General features: G+C 41.4%; 2 protein-coding genes across 3 annotated transcripts; one reads left to right on the top strand and one right to left on the bottom strand.

Moving 5' to 3' along the window:
- Positions 1-48: 48 nt before the first annotated feature.
- Positions 49-10,722, top strand: LOC125372337 (chitin synthase chs-2-like). The gene is made up of 10 exons (XM_048381965.1): positions 49-201; positions 456-1,369; positions 1,717-1,989; positions 2,333-2,415; positions 3,679-3,781; positions 4,638-4,791; positions 5,382-5,519; positions 6,014-6,146; positions 6,287-6,487; positions 6,591-10,722. The coding sequence occupies exons 1-10, from the start codon at positions 58-60 to the stop codon at positions 8,624-8,626; spliced, it is 4,179 nt and encodes a 1,392-aa protein (XP_048237922.1). The 5' UTR covers positions 49-57; the 3' UTR covers positions 8,627-10,722.
- LOC124135930 (rho-related protein racF2-like) lies at positions 10,679-20,484 on the bottom strand. Of its 2 annotated transcripts, none has more exons than XM_046501626.2 (5): positions 20,190-20,484; positions 17,382-17,589; positions 16,790-16,958; positions 13,791-13,921; positions 10,679-13,117 (listed from the first exon to the last, which is right to left on the bottom strand). In XM_046501626.2, exons 2-5 carry the CDS (start codon positions 17,574-17,576, stop codon positions 13,052-13,054), a joined length of 561 nt encoding a protein of 186 aa, XP_046357582.2. In that variant the 5' UTR covers positions 17,577-17,589; positions 20,190-20,484; the 3' UTR covers positions 10,679-13,051. The 2 variants fall into 2 exon arrangements, with proteins under 2 accessions (XP_046357582.2, XP_048237923.1); XM_048381966.1 differs by having other exon boundaries at positions 17,382-17,583.
- Positions 20,485-20,959: the final 475 nt, after the last annotated feature.

Below are 20,959 nucleotides of genomic sequence, written 5' to 3'. Positions count from 1 at the left end.
GATTAGTTTCCTAAAGTAGAAGTATGTTGTCATTTGTGTTTTCAGGGTGGATATAGTATGAAGTCGACCTACATTCAGACAGCCCACTACTTCCTCCTGACCATAGCAATGTGTATTCCTTACATGCTAACCTCCTTTGTGTCGTTCCTCAAATGGCTTTTTGGATCCTCCCCAACTCCTGGCCTCCTAACGTGGATCACGGTAGGAACATGTCCTTTACAAATTAAACAAACACGTTGATTGTTTCAGTTTAGTACTAGATTATATAAAGTTATTTCAAATAGTTCTTAACATTATCACACTTATATGTCAGTCGATAGCCATGCCAGAGAAAAGATTTATATTTCAGGATTTCAACCAGGATACATTTTTATCTTCATATTTACCCTTTGCAAATATTGAAGTATTGATGCGATATTTAGTGTTTATTGATAATTTAGACCTCACTGTTTCAGATTCTGCTTTTTGAGACCATTCACTCCCTAGGACTGTGTGCCCTTGTCTTCTGGATCCTACCCAAGTATGACGTTATATCTGGCGCACTTCTCCTCAGCGCAACCAACATTCTGCCGTCCCTTCTACTGATTACCTGCTCCGGCAACGTGTACGGGGATTCCAAAGTAAAGGTTGTCTTGAAGAAGAGCTTGGATGTCTTTGCGTTGATCTGTCAAGCTTCAGTGGTCCTGCTACTCTTCCCCTTCATAGATCCAGCACAGCGCCTGGCAAATCCAGAAGACAAAGCTGTTTTGGTGATCGGGGTTTTGTTCACCTCCATCAAATGCTGGGAGACATTTGTAGATGGTCATATCGGCCATCTGAATTCCCAAGGTTTGCCAGACAGCGGCAACTACAACAACCGCTTCATGAACAAAATACTGAAGGTCCGCTTTGAACTGCAAGAAGGAAGGTGCAGCGTGTCGATGGTGGCAGGAGTGTGGAAGGTCATCATCACTGTTGCGGCAGTTTACTTGGTGATGTATTTGAAGGGGGTTGATCTCAAGAACACTGACAAGGTATTTTTTGTGTTCACGGAATTACACGAAGATACCACCATGCTGTCTTCCTTGTTAGCAGTGTCTATCGGTGGTTTTGTAGCGTACTATGCAGCGTACATAGCCTGTAAGTTGCAGATGCAGATAACGTCCTTCGCTGTACCAATCGTCGTGTCCATCCTCGTTACACTGGGGATTTTAGCTGGTGACTGTCATCACAATGATACTGGTTTCATCCAACACATATCCATATACAGAGAAAAGTGTGACGTCTCACAAAATGTCTACTATGTAGGAATATTATGGTTTATGTCACTGCTGTGGATCTCTCGACATATTTGGCTTCCAATGCAAGGTCGTCTGGAGGATTTTGAAAGGTAACGCTATTGTTTGTTGTTTTTGTAAAGAAAAAGTACGGTTCGGGCAGAGTATGCCGTTAGAGACGACTAACTGGTCGGAATGTCAGGCGCGTTGACCTGACTAATTGGTGTTATCCTGTTCCGATGAAGTAGATCGCTGCTCATGCTATCAGTCACTTGATTGTCAGGCCCAGACAGGCCGCCATAATGTTACCGACTGCGGTGGCGTTAGACATCATGCTCTGATTCAGCATGAGTTAACTCCTTGATTGATCTAACACTCCCGGAGTGCCCATACACTCCTGTATATCTCTCCGTATACATCAATAACAGCGAGTATAAATAGTTTCTATATTTCTTTCCAGACTGTTCATCAACCCATTTTATTGTGGGATACTGACGTGTGAAAACCTTGTCCTGAACCGTCGTCGTCACAACGAAACTGTCACCTATTCCTGCGATGGACCTACCGATCAGCAAGAGCACTTCTTCATAGTCAAGCCTAGAGGTGTCAAGCAATCTAATTCTTCAACCCAACAAGATGCAACCAGTGCAGAGATTCCCTTCATATATGCATGCGCAACTATGTGGCACGAGACCAAGATAGAAATGACCCAGCTACTGAAATCTTTGTTCAGGTAGTTGCATATATTAAGAGTGCGTGAGTTGGGGTTAAGCCACTTTGACCATTATTACAGTCACATCGTTGCATGTTAGAAAGGGAGATAACCCCATACCATACCCTAACACGAGCATGTGTAGGGTGCTGACAGAATTAGGATCATAATCGGTGCGAATCAGGAATTCGAACTCACGATCATCGAATTCTCGAAATTGCGAATTTTGAAGAATAACATTTTCCTTCTAATTTATATTTGTACTGAAGGTATAGTTGCATATACGTGAGTATATTTAGAACCTGATTTCAGTCTAGGGGGGATGGTGGTCGCTGATACTATTCCACGTTTATTGTATCCCCAGGCTGGACAAAGAACAGGCGTTGAGAGAGCAATGTGCAGTTCTTCGTAATACAGTAGACGTGAGAGATAGGTTCAACTATCAGGGTAAGCGTCATCAGTCCTGACATCCCTCCACCCAGAAGATAAAAAAGTTGACAATGTCATAAGAAACGAAACGACAAAGAATGAAATCCGACGCCATCATTGCGATGTCATATATATGCCGCGCGATCAATTCCAAATTCAATCTAGCGTAATAAAATCTCTAGGTAACGTAGCTCTTAATTGAAAACACAGTATATTTAGTTTTGATTTAAATTATGTCCATTCAATCCATTAGACTCTGAAACGCGAACTCTTTCTCTAATGCACTTTGTGTGACAGAACAAGAGACTACAAACATGCAAATCTGTCGGCCCAATCGTCATTGTATGAAGACCAACCCGTGGGGATTCCGGGTAATATTATAAGGGTAACGCTATTTTACAGGGCATTATCATTTGTAGAAGCCCGAGGTCTTCCATTAACTGCCCGACGAAGGAGAGCTGTTGAAAAGACCGAGGGCTACTGCAAATGATAATGCCCTTAAAAATAGCGTTACCATGAGTATAGATAAAATGTACAAAATTTGTTATCAAATAAAAAGGAACACCAATATCAGTATAGAAACATTTTCTGCAATCAACACGAATGTCACTGACCCACTTTTACAATTATGGAAACGTCATAGAACCAGATGATGTCACTATTGAACGTGACGTCACCGATCCCTATCCCTATGATGTCACCTAACAACGAACGTGATAATGGCCCATCGTCAAGCAATATGAGGGTATATTTAAAGTTACAGTGGGCCGTTTATTTCTGATAACATCAGGGCGGTTTAGTGATAATTCTATCCATTTTAACTATAATATAGATCCCCGTCAATCTATAATTATCACAGGAGGCGACTAAATGGATCGGGTGGCCAAGCACGGTGACCTGGTTGATATCATGTCATCGTATACCAATTGCATGGCTCGATGCTCATGATGTCAACCATTGCTTTGTCTGGCCTAGGCTCGATTATTTACAGACCGCTGTTATACAGACCGCCGTCATAGAGCTGGAATATTGCTGAGTGCGGCGTTAAACAACAACAACAACAACAACAAAAGAATAAGGGAATCATACCCTATCGATATGGATTATTGTCACAACCATAAGTAGCTTAGTGGCGTGGTGAATTTGAAGTATTGGTGAAGTTCCACTGCGTGAATCAATCTCCCGCCCATATACTCGTTAGTGTTACGACTTAAATTACTGTCTCTTTCGAGACATCATTTGAGAAACGATATATATCTTGTTTTTACATTTTTGTTCCAGCTCACATATTTTTTGATGATTCTCTGGAAATTAACGACGATGACAAATGGCAGGCTAACGTGTTTGTAAGAACGTTGATCAAGGTCATGAGTCAGGCGTGCAGGTATGACATTTAATCATATGTAGAAGTAAGACGAGAATGATGTTGCTTCTGTCTTAGGTTTGACCCAAACAATGTTGACGTGTGTCAGTCACTGGATTGTCTGGTCCAAACTCGATTATTAACAGGCCGACGTCATAAGCTGGAATATTGCGGCGGCGTTAAACGACAGTGAGTGAGTGAATTTGGTTTTACGCCGCTTTTAGCAATATTCCAGCAATATCACAGCGGGGGACACCGGAAATAGACTTCACACATTGTACCCATGTCGGGAATCGAACCCAGGTCTTCAGCGTAACGAGCGAACGTTGTAACCACAAGGCCGCCCGACCGCCCCCGTTAAACAACAAGCACAATAATACGTGGAAGTGGTGTGTGAGTGTGATAAATGCGTACCTTTACGAAGTTGGAGGTTTGTTACATCTGTGGCATATTAGTTTGATTTAATAGCATAATCATTTTTTATTTCATTTTTTTAAATTTGAGAACACATGTTTGTCATAATTCCTTTTTACTTGAACATTGCGACCAAGTTTTCCATTATGTCCCAGCTTTAGTGTTCACCCAGGAATTAATGGATACCCGGTAGGATGTTTAACAATGTGACTGTCAACCTTCCAGAGCCTCAAATGCAGCTTGGGTTTGTATATTGCACAGGGAGCTGAGAATGAAATTCGAGTGCACACCGATCAATTAAATGGAGTGCTAATGGTTTTGCATTTTAAGCATACACGAGTATTGACTTTAGTGCCAAATGAAAAGGAGTGCTATTATTATTATTATTATTATTATTATTATTATTATTATTATTATTATTATCATGCCATTACTATTGAATTATGACATTGTTGTCCCCTAGCGCTGTTCACCAGAGGTACATGCATCTGCATGCTCCCTACAAAGTCATCACTCCGTACGGGGCCCAGCTGATCTGGGAGATGCCTGGCGGGAATCTGTTGTATGTCCACATCAAGGATAAAAACAAGATCCGGCACCGGAAGCGATGGTCACAGGTAATTACTAGCCATTGGTTATTGTTAACGGTGAAGGCCGCGGCCTAGCTGTGAACAGCGCCAAAACTGGTGCAGAGAGTTGCGTCCCTTAGACTTGTCAGGATCCTACGATCCTAGATTCGCCCGATTATGACCCTTGATTTCAGAGCACCCTAGTCATGCTCGTGGGACACTCGACAACTATACATGTCGCTGATGCCACTTATCTAAAGGGATATATACATTGACGCTGAACGATCAAGTGTCATAATCGAGTGTACCTAAGCGTGCACATTAGCAAAGGGTCATGAAAACTGTGAGAGATCTCTTCTCAGCGCCCGAGATTACTTGACAAAACTTGCCAAAAAGAAAACAGGGTATTTTCCATGTTTAACAATTATTTGAACAAAAATGATCAGCTACATTCTAAGGGCTACATTTTTACATGTACGAGAAGACGTTTTGTACGATGATTGTATCTATTTGTATGTCTTACCATAAGCAAAATGTTGCTGATTTACGGAATCAACATATAAAAACTGGAGTCAGACATCTGGCACATGGGTAACCTTAAGATGTTGATCACACGGAGATGCTGATCATTGTTGTAGGTGATGTACATGTACTACTTGCTGGGGTATCAAATACTGAAAGATTCTGCTCAAGACATCGTTAAACAAATCAACCCTGAAACACCAGTGGACAAGAAGCACGTCAGCGAAATGATTGACTTAGACACGAAAAGAAAGGTAAATACTATTAACTCATAAATTCAGGATTCAGTTATGCTTAAGAAATATGCCAGAGCCTTGTGTAATATTTGACAGCGCAGTCTTGATATATATGTTTTTCATTTCGCACACAGTTCCTCAGGTTTATATCCTTGTATGTATATGTAGTGGATTTGCTAACGGAATTCTAAACGACAGCGCCACAAAGTACTCAGAAAGTAAATTAGTGGTGAAACCTATATGAATGGATCATTGAATGCCGGTGCGTAGGTAGGTAAGTCTACAGGTAGTACTCGCCATCAACACCATTGTCATAAAAGAAATAAAAGCCGTGTGAATACTCACTGTAAAGGTCGTAGTATTGAATAGCAATCGGGATCATGTTGACATATTCAGTAAATTCCTCTGAATCTCTTCCGTAGTGTTAACCAGGCCTTTCGTGGTGGAACCTTGATTTTAAGCATAACTAACACGTGTGTGCTAGATTTGATCAATATTGTTATCATTTTCAGAGCAAAAACACGTATGTCCTGGCTCTAGATGGCGATACTGACTTCAGCCCTGGGTCGGTCAGAGTTCTGCTAGACAAGATGTCGAACGAGAAAGTTGGAGCAGTTTGTGGCAGAATCCATCCTATCGGTTCAGGTGTGCCAACTAATAAAGTATAACGTGTTTCAGATTATAAATCTAAAGATGTATCACGTCGCTATTTTATCTCAAAGATCATACATGACTCGAGATCATTCACAGAATCAGTACATAGTAATCTTATCTTTTCTCTGCAGGGCCTCTTGTTTGGTACCAGAAATTTGAATATGCTATTGGTCACTGGCTACAGAAATCGACTGAGCATGTCCTAGGCTGCGTCCTCTGTAGTCCTGGTTGCTTCTCCCTCTTCAGAGCCTCGGCTTTAATGGATGACAACATCATGAGGACATACACAACACTACCAACCAAACCTGGACACTTCCTGCAATATGATCAAGGTATCCATAGGTTAAACATAGACCCATTTCACAAAGAACGTATTCATGATCATCTTGAAAGCATCATTTTTCAGAATATGTAATGTTGGTTTCCTTGTCCCAGGTGAAGACCGATGGTTGTGCACGCTGCTGCTTCAGCAAGGGTACCGAGTGGACTATGCCGCTGCCGCTGATGCCTACACGTACGCCCCAGAAGGATTCAATGAGTTCTTCAACCAGAGAAGACGCTGGACTCCGTCCACCCTGGCCAATATCATGGACCTATTGTCATCATCTGAAGTAACTGTCGCTCACAACTCCAACATCAGCTACCTGTACATAGTATACCAGATGGCGATGATGGCAGGGACCGTCTTGGGACCAGGCACTGTCATCATGATGATTGCCGGGGCCATTGAAGCAGTTTTCGCGCCTGGATTGATATATGCTTATTTGATGTCCTTGCTCATTCCAACCATCTTCACAATCGCTTGCTTTACCACCTCTACCAAGATTCAGCTTACTCTTGCAGCAGTATTTAGTGCAATCTATGCCTTCATTATGATGGCTGTAATTGCTGGCACTGTCGTGATTGCCTTCCAGAAAAGCTTTCTCCACCCAAGTGTCCTCTTTACCACCATTCTCTCTGTCTTGTACATCTTGTCTGGGCTGCTCCATTGGAAAGAAATAAGTTGTTTACCTCATGGTTTTCTGTACTTCCTGTGTATCCCCTCCGGGTATCTTTTACTGTTTATATATTCACTTTGCAACCTGAACATTGTATCCTGGGGCACTCGTGAACTACCCAGGAGGAAAACAAAGCAAGAATTGGCGGCTGAAAAAGAAACCGAAGAGAAGAAAAAGAAAGAAAAGAAGAAAGATGGTTTGTTTGCACATCTTTTCTTTAGTTCAACCTATATCCAAGAACTCAAACAACTATTCGAGGGGCTAAAACCTAACCTACTATCATCTAACACAGACAAGCAGGACGATGTTGTGACACTTCTGAGACAAATGAATGATAATATCGCTAAACTGTTAGATCAGTCAACAGGAAAACAACCTCAAAGTCAATCGCCGCATGCGAGTATTGCCAGCAGCTTAAAGGAACCTGATACAGAAATACCCACCTCTACCGAAGAGCCGGTACCAACAGAAGACGAACCTGAGACAGACTATTACAGGGGTAATCACTGGGCTCATGATCCGGCACTTGGAAATGGACCAGTTCGGACACTTATCGGCAAAGAAAAGGACTTCTGGAATGTCTTAATTGAGAAGTATTTAAAACCAATAGAAAAGGATCCTCAAAAAGAAACCCAGAACAAGGCTGACTTAATCGAGCTGAGAAATGACGTGTGTTTTCTGATGGTGATGATGAATGCTCTCTGGATGGCTATCAACTTTATGTTCCAGCTTCGTGAGGCTGCCACTTTTACAATTGAGTACAACCTGAATGGGGAAGTCGTTCCATTAAAGATTGATATCCTTGGACTTCTCTTCATCATCTTCTTCACTGTTCTCATCTTGATCCAGTTCTGCGGGATGTTGTTCCATCGCTGGGAAACGTTCCTACATATCATATCAATGGCGTCCCTTAAGGGTACAGTTGATGAAGCTGTCAAATTTGATGAACAAACCCATCAACTAATGGAGAAATTGGAAGAAACAACAGAACTCACTACTGAGTACGACGAGGATCAGGAACACATCTACATCAGACTGAGAGATGTAGTTACAGGTGGTATAACTGCCAGGACGTTGGCCACCACAAGAAGACGCAATTTGTCAATGACTGCAACACGTCTCAACGGCAATCTTGATCTCACATCGACGGTTCTGGAAGATTTAGGAACATCCCAACATACACGCCCCCGAAAATATACGGCAGGACAGAATGCGTACAGAAGGAATACTGGCAAAAATATGTTGCGACATCGGTACTCTTGTAAGATGTACGATTATGTAGTAGCAGAGGCAAAAAGAGGTAATCGTATTGCTGGGGTTTATGTTCCTGAGGGGGATAATGATGACGATGTTCCAAACGTTGATACATCCTTGCCAGGTACGATGGGAAGAGCGTTCGCTAAAAAGATGATGTATTTGAAACGAAAGTCAATACATAGAGCGGAAACAAGTCTGCAAATGTCTGAATTATGATAAGCTATGTTCGACGACCAGGACCTGCATGAACAACGTAGTAGAAGAAAGGGGACATTCGGCAAGTTGTACTGATGGTGTTATGAGGGAATGTGTGCCAATGGATGTTCGAATAACTGAACCATATAACTAGTTTTACCTTATATGTATTAGTTTAAGGCTGAGGCAGCCATTGAGTGTAAAATACAACTTTTCAAAATAGACTCCTATAAGTTATCAACCATGTTTGTTAAAATATAAGGGGTTCTAAAAAGGCTCCTTTGTACATTTGCAAATGGCTGTCTGATACCAAATGGTATTCAACGTTGCCCTTCAGTACTGAATGTCTGAACATGTTGCGTCCTGTTAATGATTATGTTTTAGCCATAAAAATACATGATTAGAATTTTCTTACAATAATAACTTGTTTCACTACCCTAGCTATTAACCTCAGCATAAATACACCTACAAAGGTAAAGACAGATCGTCTTTGGTATTTAATATAACCATGGAGAGTGATGTAGTTGTATTGAGTAGGATACCATTTCGTATATTGTAGGTTTACATGACAACACAGTGAATTTCACTGGCATCAGATATCTCAAGAGTAAAAATGCTAAAAATGTTTTCAAACATTTTCCTGCCTATTTCATATTTTGTCAGAATTTTGTTTGAATGGTTTTTAATTTATGTTGTACTTATTTCTCATTACAAGCGGCAAAGTGTTCAAGAGATATTTATGTGTACTTCTATTTACGTATTTATTATGAAGTATCTACATAGCAGATGCAGTATTTGAGAAATGTGAAGAAAGTGCAGGCGTGAAGCTTATGATGTGACAGGAAAACCACACGTAATTTCTTCAAATTGTATTTTCCTTCTAATTTGTTTCTTGAACATTGTGTGTATAGCGTATGATCTCTTAAAATACGCTTATTTTAATTATGTATTGTAATTTGTAATTTTAGTTTCATTAGCTGCCCTTAGTTTTCTCTACTTTATTCCTTAACCAAGTAATTCATAAACACGTGCTTATGGTGTAGTCGGAATAGTACAATGGGTTCTTCTTCTAGTAGAGATTTCCTATGACTATGGACATTTGTCACTAATATATCCATGTACATGTTGCAATTGAGTACATGCAAACATACATGCTTGACGAGAAACTCCTAATGAGTATATACCCTTTTGTGGACTGATTCTGTGTTCTAATGGTAATTAATGAACATTAAAGTGTCAAGATGTTCGTAATGGAACACATGATGGTAAACGTTGTTTCATATTTTATATAATTCTATTGAATTACAAAAAAATTAAAAAAGCAGTTTAACGGCGTACAACCATGTGCACGTTCCTTAAAAACGAGAATATGTTTCTTCTGAAAATGGATTCTATTTATTGTACGTTTATTGGTTTCTTCAACATTCTATAGTTACAGTTCTATGTTTGTATGCCATCGTTGTTTGTAAAATGTTATTTCTTTGAACAAATGTAGTTTTACCCCAGTTAATGTTGACATTAATATATGAATTTGTACCTGTCAAAATTGCATATTGTTGGGGGTTAATACAGATTGTCTATAACACAGTTGAGTATATACTGGGTTGGTAGATGCATTGGTCTATGTTAATAGCTAGCTTGCTTCTTGGATTGGTAATTCGTCAACAGCAAGGTGTGATCCCTTACCGAAACAGATGCCCCATGTGCCTGTGTTGTCGCCAAGAGGCTAGTATACACAGCACGTACCACAGGAATCTGTTTTTGGCACCTGCATCGCACTTTTCACACAAGTTCTTGTCTCAAGGTTATTTTGCTTCTCATATATAATTGGAGAAGGAACATGTCTTGAGGCGTTCATTGTTTTGTTAACAAATAGATAAAATGCGAGTGATTCCGTGGCATTTGATAGGCTAACCAAGCAAAGAATTTTTTTATGTTTCCATAAACCGAAAAAGAGTTAGGTCACGCCTACTAACTGACTACTGCTTTCTGATTTGCTGATACTAGAATGGGCGGGGCTTGTGCTGCATTTTTCTCTGAACAATGTCACTGATTATGTATTTTTGTTTACGGGTTTTTTGTGTGTTAATGATCAAATACACAAGCTGTAAAAGCTACTGTTGTTGGCGTATTTTTTAAGATGATTTACTAGCTTTTGAATCAATATATGCGCACCCGTATACAAAGAGGATTTTTGTCTGAAGGAGCAGTCATCACGGATATGGTCTTGCAGTGAGTCACAGGGCACCACTCGTCCCAACGATCGCCGTTGTGTGATGACAACTCTTCCAGTGCCCTTGTCGCTCGCACATATTAGTAACCATCACGATACACGTGTCATATCAGTTGCTGAAATAGACAGCAAAACGTTTCTGTTCATACCTTTGGGATGAAAAATTATTGTATTGTCGTGACCGCCATTTTATGTGACGACGTGACTTTGTTAAAAAGAATTCCACGCTATTTACACACTGTGAAATGAAATCTAAAAAAATAAGTTGATCAAATTGATTCAATTCTTGCCAAAAAATTCACAAAATATTTCTGGTTTGATACTATACTCTTCTTTACTTCGTATATACAGTGAAACCCGGTTAATCCTGACATTCTCGTTCCTAGTTTGTCCAACTTAACAAATATCGTTAATTATTCATTGGAATAACGGAGGTTTACTTTATGACAGGGTGTCCCGACTAACGGGGATCTCCTGCACCGCTGTGTGTCATACTAACAGGGGTTTACTGAATGACAAAGTGTCTGGCTGGGGGTTTGCATGACAGGGTGTCCCAACTAACGGGGCTCTCCTGCACCGCAGTGTGTTCCTTCTAACAGGGGTTTACTGAATGACAAGTGTCTGGCTCGGGGTTTGCATGACAGGGTGTCCCAACTAACGGGGATTACGGTATGACAGGGTGTCCCAAATAAAGGCCGGAGGTTTACTGTTTGACAGAATATCCTAACTAACGGGGTTTACTGTGTGACAGGGTGTCCAAACTAACGGGATTTACGGTATGACAAGGTGTCCCAGCTAATGGGGTTTGCTGTATGACAAGTTGTCTCAACTAACGGGGTTGACTGTATGACATGGTGTCCCAACTAATGGGGTTTACTGTATGACAGGGTGTTTATCCAACGGGGATCTTCTGCATGACAGGGACCTCTTACTAACAGGGGTTAACTGAATGACAAAGTGTCTGAACGGGGATTAACTTGTTTGACAGAGTGTCCAAACTAACGGGGTTTGCTATAAGACAGGGTGTTCCAACCAACGGGGTTTGCTGTACGACAGTGTGTCCCAACTAATGGGGTTTGCTATAAGACAGGGTGTTCCAACTAACGGGGTTTGCTATAAGACATGGTGTCCCAACTAACGGGGTTTGCTATAAGACAGGGTGTCCCGACTAACGGGGTTTGCTATAAGACAGGGTGTTCCAACTAACGGGGTTTGCTATAAGACAGGTTGTTCCAACAAACGGGGTTTGCTTTACGACAGTGTGTCCTAACTAACGGGGTTTACTGTAAGACAGGGTGTTCCAACTAACGGGGTTTACTGTGTGACATGGTGTTCCGACTAACGGGGTTTGCTGTACGACAGTGTGTCCCAACTTACGGGGTTTACTGTATGACAGGGTGTTTCATCCAACGGGGATCTTCTGCATGACAGGGACCTCTTACTAACAGGGGTTAACTGAATGACAAAGTGTCTGAACGGGGATTAACTTGTTTGACAGAGTGTCCAAACTAACGGGGTTTGCTATAAGACAGGGTGTTCCAACCAACGGGGTTTGCTGTACGACAGTGTGTCCCAACTAATGGGGTTTGCTATAAGACAGGGTGTTCCAACTAACGGGGTTTGCTATAAGACATGGTGTCCCAACTAACGGGGTTTGCTATAAGACAGGGTGTCCCGACTAACGGGGTTTGCTATAAGACAGGGTGTTCCAACTAACGGGGTTTGCTATAAGACAGGTTGTTCCAACAAACGGGGTTTGCTTTACGACAGTGTGTCCTAACTAACGGGGTTTACTGTAAGACAGGGTGTTCCAACTAACGGGGTTTACTGTGTGACATGGTGTTCCGACTAACGGGGTTTGCTGTACGACAGTGTGTCCCAACTTACGGGGTTTACTGTATGACATGGTGTCCCAACTAACGGGGTTTGCTATAAGACAGTGTGTTCCAACTAACGGGGTTTGCTGTACGACAGAGTATTCCAACTTACGGGGTTTGCTGAATGTCAAATGAGATATTCTTTAACGAATAATAATCTTCTTTCCAGATACACCTTTCACATTTCATGTACAGAGTACATGCTTCCACAGCCAATGAGTTTTAGCAGGACCTTCTGTCAAATAGATAGGCGAATTCATCGGACCCTCACAACATAAGGCAGTAGAATACTTTCATGTGAAAAGTTGGCTCCACACCATTCGATCGGTCCTGGCGTTACAATACGGTGCATCGCCTTTGTTTCCTCTGTACAAGCAGCTTATAGCTCTCTGCTTCTTCTATCTGAAAAGAAAACGGTAGGATAAATCCCACGGAACAGTTTCATGTACATGTATGTCACGTTTCAATGTTTCATTCCAACATTCGCGAAAAGAGCGATGGGGAAGTCTTGGCCCAGCTTCACAAAGCGACCGTAGCAGTGACACCGTCGTAACTGCCTTACTTATACATTACCGTAGTCGCGGAGCTACGGTCGCTTTGGAAAATAGGCCCCTGGCGGGTGAAGCGTTGGCTTTACGCCGAATGACTGGGTTTGATTCCGCACATGGGTATAATGGATGATCTTAATGCCATCTCACAAGTAACTGTTACTTAATGTTGTCGCTTTGTCTTTGTAAAAGGAATGAACTGTACATGTTCAAAAAGTAGTCTATATCAATGGCGCGTTTTTTAGCAGGTATTTAAGTCATTGTTAGCAATGTTCCATCAATATTACGACGTGAGGGATGTGAATTAGGCTTTACACATTTGGTAAATATATAGAACCCGGGCCTACGGCGTGACGACCGAACATGTTAACCACTATAGGTTACACCCGCGAACATCCGGGTTACAATAGGTGTTCAGCCACGTACACATGCATTCACGTCGCTATGCAAGTTTGTTTTTAAATCGTAAACGAGACGCTAACTCCAATTCACCTCTGATGAAGCATTTGTATTCCATTGTTACATACCGCTGCATTGATGCACTCCTCAACTCCCGTGTTGTTGATGCTGCTGGTCTCGTAATATCTACATCCTAGCACCTTGACCATAGCCGCCCCTTCATCATACGATACCGTGTCCTCACAAGTCTCTCTCAGATCTGCAAATATTCTCATTGCCACTGATCTGATTCCACACCAAGACGATCTTAATATGTGTTACAATACTAGAGTCCAAGGCAACACAGGGGCGTATTTATATGTGTGTATTTTAGATACAACCAAATCGGTGATTGATCACTATTCATGTCTACAAGGGGGGCACGGGTGGCCCAGTTGTCTAAGGCGCCGCGATTCGCTGTGCAGAGTTGCGTCCCTTGGGCGAGCCAGAAACCGATAATTTTGGGTTCGAATCCCGGTTCGCCCCGATTACGTTTCTAGGTTTGTCAGCACCATACACGTGCTCGTTGGTTTCACTTCGGGCTTTCCTCCCCCATTAAGCTGACACGCGGTGATATAACTGGAATACTGTTAAAAGCGGCGTTAAACACAACTCACTCACTCATGTCTACAACGTACTGTTGTATATTGACCCCTTCAAAAACTAGGCTTCCACCATGGTACATTACTACACTGATCCAGATAGGTTAGAACGAACCAGCTGGTCCATGTCGACACCTCTGGTCCAATTCCCACAAAGGATACAACGTAAAGCTCATGTGTGGTAGCCACAGACAATGCAACTCACGCAATATTCATCCTAGAGAAACAAAAGGTTTTTATAATTTCTCCATTGCTGATTGTTTTATGCCGTCTTTAAAAATGATTTGTTCCAGAAAACAGATGAAAAAATCTCTTTGCCACGAGTTATACAAAATAAATATTAACTAATATAATTCGGCTTCACCTTTAAGAGAAAAAAATGGAAGTCTTGAAGAGTAATTAACATATTCTGCCTCTCCTCCCCCTCGACCCTCCCCCCTCCCCGTCCCCGCTCCCAGTATAATAGAACTAATTTCGGTCCCTACAAATATTTACCTTGGGGAAATACATCATATCACATCACACACAGACTTGGTATCACCTATTACCTAGGGGAAGTACATCATATCACATCACACACAGACTTGGTATCTCCTCTAACCAAGGGGAAATACATCATATCACATCACACACAGACTTGGTATCTCCTCTAACCAAGGGGAAATACATCATATCACATCACACACAGACTTGGTATCTCATCTAACCAAGGGGAAATACATCATATCGCATCACACACAGACTTGGTATCACCTGTTACCTTGGGGAAATACATCATATCACATCACACACAGACTTGGTATCACCTCTTACCTAGGGGAAATACATCATATAACATCACACACAGACTTGGTATCTCCTGTTACCTGGGGGAAATACATCATATCACATCACACACAGACTTGGTATCACCTCTTACCTAGGGGAAATACATCATATCACATCACACACAGACTTGGTATCTCCTGTTACCTGGGGGAAGTACATCATATCACACCCGGACAGACTTGGTATCTCCTCTAACCAAGGGGAATACATCATATCACATCACACACAGACTTGGTATCACCTGTTACCTAGGGGAAATACATCATATCACATCACACACAGACTTGGTACCACCTGTTACCTGGGGGAAATAAATCATATCACATCACACACAGACTTGGTATCTCCTCTAACCAAGGGGAAATACATCATATCACATCACACACAGACTTGGTATCTCATCTAACCAAGGGGAAATACATCATATCACATCACACACAGACTTGGTATCACCTGTTACCTGGGGGAAATACATCATATCACATCACACACAGACTTGGTATCACCTCTTACCTAGGGGAAGTACATCATATCACACCCGGACAGACTTGGTATCTCCTCTAACCAAGGGGAATACATCATATCACATCACACACAGACTTGGTATCACCTGTTACCTAGGGGAAATACATCATATCACATCACACACAGACTTGGTACCACCTGTTACCTGGGGGAAATAAATCATATCACATCACACACAGACTTGGTATCTCCTCTAACCAAGGGGAAATACATCATATCACATCACACACAGACTTGGTATCTCCTCTAACCAAGGGGAAATACATCATATCACATCACACACAGACTTGGTATCTCCTCTAACCAAGGGGAAGTACATCTTATCACATCACACACAGACCTGGTATCACCTCTTACCTGGGGGAAATACATCATATCACATCACACACAGACCTGGTATCACCTCTTACCTAGAGGAAGTACATCATATCACACCACACAGACCTGGTATCACCTCTTACCTAGGAGAAATACATCATATCACATCACACACAGAGTTAGCATCATCTCTTACCTAGGGGAAATACATCATATCACACCACACAGACCTGGTATCACCTCTTACCTAGGAGAAATACATCATATAACATCACACACAGACATCTTATCACTTGTTACCTAGGAGAAATACATCATATCACACCACACAGACCTGGTATCACCTCTTACCTGGGGGAAGTACATCATATAACATCACACACAGACATCTTATCACTTGTTACCTAGGGGAAATACATCATATCACACCACACAGACCTGTTATCACCTCTTACCTAGGAGAAGTACATCATATCACATCACACACAAACCTGGTATCACCTCTTACCTAGGGGAAGTACATCATATCACACCACACAGACCTGGTATCACCTCTTACCTAGGGGAAATACATCATATCACATCACACACAGAGTTAGCATCATCTCTTACCTAGGGGAAATACATCATATCACACCACACAGACCTGGTATCACCTCTTACCTAGGGGAAATACATCATATCACATCACACACAGAGTTAGCATCATCTCTTACCTAGGAGAAGTACATCATATAACATCACACACAAACTTGGTATCACCTGTTACCTAGGAGAAGTACATCATTTAACATCACACACAGAGATAGCATCACCTGTTTTACATGCAACAAGAAGCTGGGGTACACGAGGACAGTGTAACAGCACTTCTTCAAAATACTTGGTTTGAATCAGTTCCAGTGATTCTTTCTTCTCCACTGAAAAACACAGTAACATCACCTCAGCATTTGGGTAGGCCAATGGTCGCAGGCGGTCATACTCATCCTGTTGGCGAATTGAAAAGACACTATATGTCATTATGTATAGATCTCAGTATAGAGGATGCATTAACGACGAGGCTGTCCTGCGTCCGTAGAATGAGCGAGGGAGTTGGGTTAAACGCCTCTTTGAACAGATTTTCATATATGTTACAGCTTGCCAGTTTGATGTTGAAGGAAAGATGGGCGTGATGCAGGTTTTAAAAATTTGCCATTTTGGTGAAACCCATGAGCACGGGTATGGTGCTGACAAATCTAGAAGGGAAAAACTGGATTCGAACCCACGATCACAGGTTTCTGGTATGACCAAGGGACGCATCTCTGCATAGCGAATTGCGGCGCCTTAGAAAACTTGACCACCCATGCCCCGAGTCCATGCTTGTGAAACACTTAGAGAAAAAAATTGCTCAATAGATTTTACAATTATTACCCCTGATCCAGTTTCCAGTAGGTTGATGGTGTAGAGTCTGCCATTCTTTGTGATTGTCTTATTCTTCATTTGTCCCATCTGCAGCAGATCGCAAGGCAGATATCCAAGAACGTAGAACGACCCCAGACTGGATTTTCCCACAAACTTGTCCCCCACAAGTACCATCCTCACGCACACCGGTCGGTCCTTCGGCATTGTGTCTCTGTGTCTGGGAACAACCAACACACAGTTATCATTTAAACCTATGTTTTATAAAGCTTTAAGTAATAAAAGGCTTCAACAGGCTGACAAGCAGTACTCTTTCACAATAACGGAGTCCAGAATGTGCCACAGGGAAGTAACACCAATTTGTGTATTAAAAAATTATGATATCAAAGCACACCTTCACCTGATGAAGGAGCAATAAAATAGCTCTGAAACGTCGTGACAAAGAATAAAACGAAGTTTTATCCATAAGTGTCATGTATTCATCATTATTCGTGGATGTAAACATGTAAAACAGATTTTAACTTAGGATCCGTTCCACAAAGTGATCAAGCGTTAAGACGATCGTAAACCCCATACTTTATCGTAGATTTATGGCAGTCGTAACACTACGAAGGGCATGGCCCAGGATCCCGTTCGACATATGCCCTAAGATGATCGTGACTCCCATGCTTTAACATAGACTTACGTCAGTCGTAGCGCTAATATCTCTTTGTGAACAGAACCAATCAGGGCCCTGTATGTCATTGCGGCGTTTCAGATCACATGGAAAGGAGCATGCTACAACCTCGCGATGAACCACACCGCCGTAATATCGATTATTCACATCGCATAGAAGTAAACACTGATGCAGTGCCTTAGATGTTCCCCGTAACAAAATATAATGACAGATACAAATGAAGTTCGTCTAAGCAAAGCAATGGGATGAAAGGATTTATATACAGTACTAATTGGTTGGTTTTTTGGAATGTTTGATGTGATAGTTTGATAAGGTAGTGTACGGTTCCGTTTAACTTGCAACGTTTTGGTGTGATTACTTCCGGTTTAGATTTGAAGTATTGTGAAAGCTTTTTACTATGTCCAACCCAACATCTTGCATATAATCATGCAACCATATTTTTAAGGCTAATAATAGACAATTGTGTTAATAAGTTGCATGATATACCATCTTCTCGAGACAAGGCAGTTAACTGACCGTAAAAGTCCCGTTTCTACCCTAGAAAAACTAGGCTGAATTTTCCAGGTTTCACCGTAGCGCCACCAGTGGCTATTACGAGTTATGTCCCTTCTATGTCCCTCCTATTGACCGATCAGATTCCACCTCTCCTATCATTTACACTTGCGTCAAACAAAATGGCAGCGCCCAATCAATACTATCTGAGATTATCAAGATCTATATTGTAAAATAATGGGTCTTACCTCGCGAAGTGCATGTAATCACGTGAGCAGCTTGATTAAAAACATGAAAAGATTTGGAAAATATCTGTCGACGCCCAGTTGACGGTGCACATCATTTGCAAATCCTGCAGTTTGCGAACCGGATGTCGATTTCGTTAAGCGATTTTGATTGGATTATGCATAGACTCGTTAGTCCAGCCAAAATTAAATTCCATAATTCCAGTCTAGACTGGTCGTTTTCAGTCAGTTAACTCCCTTGCCTCGGGAAGATGATGATATACAGACCGTATAGGAAAAAAACTGACGAAGAAATAAACCACATGTAACAGAAACCCACAGTGAAAACGGTATGGATACATTAAATACAGTGAACAACTTGGATCAATACTGTTGTCAACTTTGCACACTGACCAAACACCATACATGTAATAATGAAGACAAACATTGATAAGGCTCTAATACAAAACCCTTTGTTTTACATGTGGTATGAAGACATGTGTTTATATCTTTAAAATACATGTGGGGGACATTTCCAAAGTTGAACCATCAGTGAGTCAAAAATTATGTCTCGTGCAGTTTTCTATTTTGATTGTACCATATGTTCTCGCGTTTTTTTAGGTGAGTAATTGACTCGCCTTTGCATGTGTTTGTGATGGGGTGACACCGGTGGGGCAATATACGTTCACCTTGCTTTCTGATAGTGATTTATAAACACATGCTCATGATATAGTCGGGATCGTACAATCGACCCTACCTTCAGCAGATATTTCTGGTGTATATGGACAGGTTATTGTTGTTTTTAATTTAATTAATTATCTAATTAAATTCTTATTTATTGAAGCCTGGTATTTACACTTGTTGAACAATCTGTTGAAATACCCGTGTGACGAGTGAGAAGGATTGTTGAGTAGGCTTTAAGTGCTTCACTGAACTGACACCGCATGAGAGCTTGACCTAAATTCATGTTGGTATTTCATAGCTCGGATGTTATAGCAACCTATACTTGTCCTTGGACTCAGCCTGAATAGCACACTCTCCGTACATAAGTACTACGTGATATAAATCTACAGCCAAGGGAGGTAATCGTTCTTACCGACAAAGCGGTTTGTCAAAAAATATAGCGTCGGGAAATGTAGCAAAACAACACAAACGATTTTACCCTGAATAAATATATTTAAGAAACATTAAATATGCAAAATCGCGTTTTATATCAGTAACTACATGTATATGAAAAATGTCAATTTTAAATAAACCAATATATTTTCATTTACCACTGTGTATTTTAGAAAGACCATGCTAAATTTAACCATCACACAACTAAAAGAGCTCCACGGATTAACCCCGCAGGGTATAATAATTTCATGGACGCCAAGCCTCTACAGCGGTGGCGTGATAAGTAGCTACTTTCTTTATCACGGTACTCACATTGTGTTGGAGATTAAGTCCAAGCAGCATTAGGCAGATGTCATGTTAAGTTTACACGAGACTGTATCGGTGTACTTGACCCTCGTCTTGTCCGCATCACCGGACACTCATATTTCCGGTTCCTGCACACAGCTATCTGTAATATCGAAGTGGTTGTGGCTGTTGTTGTAACAGTAGCGATATTATAATTCTTACTAAATGCTGTGGTCCAAAATATGTGTGTCCTTTTGTATCACGTGAAGGAGAAGAATACCCCGATAAGGTACTCTGACAAATATACTCGGGTGGCCCAATCGCATAAAGCGCCGCAGAAGGCAGAGTTACGTCCCTTGGGCACGCCAGAAAGCTATGGTCGTGGGTTCTAATCCCGGTTCGTTCCAATTATGTTTCTAGGTTTGTCAGCACAATACCCCTGCTCGAGGGTTTCACAAAACTTCTAAGAACGCGAACTGTTCTCGTTATATTTGTTTGTTAGTTGTTTAACGCCGCAGCTATATGACGATGGCCTGTAAATAATCGAGTCTGGACCAGATAATCCAGTAAATGACCCACCATAACTACAATTACGACATTTTACCAACAAAAAGATCTTAATGTAAATTATCAGGTTTATTACGAACATACATATACGTACTTAAAATCAGAAAGGAATTGCCATGACAAAGCAGTCGTGGATAACACGTGGATATGTGGGGCATGTCAATGGCAAAGACGATGTTTGATAATCCACCCACGTTATCCTTGCGCATTTTGAGCCTCATTAACCAAAA

This window comes from Haliotis rufescens, unplaced genomic scaffold, assembly GCF_023055435.1.
Source record: "Haliotis rufescens isolate VD_foot unplaced genomic scaffold, xgHalRufe1.0.p SCAF_4, whole genome shotgun sequence".
NCBI lineage: Eukaryota > Metazoa > Mollusca > Gastropoda > Lepetellida > Haliotidae > Haliotis > Haliotis rufescens.
The sequence above is the reverse complement of the archived record's forward strand: the minus strand, read 5'-3'. Positions and strand labels throughout refer to the sequence as shown.

What these genes read in the sequence shown, in the direction of transcription:
- LOC125372337 (XM_048381965.1), top strand. Translation starts at nt 58, where the DNA reads ATGAAGTCGACCTACATTCAGACAGCCCACTACTTCCTCCTGACCATA. An exon ending in ACCGGAAGCGATGGTCACAG is followed by an intron (nt 4,792 to 5,381) that starts GTAATTACTAGC and finishes TCATTGTTGTAG; the next exon opens with GTGATGTACATGTACTACTT. An exon ending in ACTTAGACACGAAAAGAAAG is followed by an intron (nt 5,520 to 6,013) that starts GTAAATACTATT and finishes TATCATTTTCAG; the next exon opens with AGCAAAAACACGTATGTCCT.
- LOC124135930 (XM_046501626.2), bottom strand. Translation starts at nt 17,576, where the DNA reads ATGCCGAAGGACCGACCGGTGTGCGTGAGGATGGTACTTGTGGGGGAC. An exon ending in TCTTGTTGCATGTAAAACAG is followed by an intron (nt 13,922 to 16,789) that starts GTGATGCTATCT and finishes GAATATTTGCAG; the next exon opens with ATCTGAGAGAGACTTGTGAG. An exon ending in AGGAGTGCATCAATGCAGCG is followed by an intron (nt 13,118 to 13,790) that starts GTATGTAACAAT and finishes TTTTCTTTTCAG; the next exon opens with ATAGAAGAAGCAGAGAGCTA.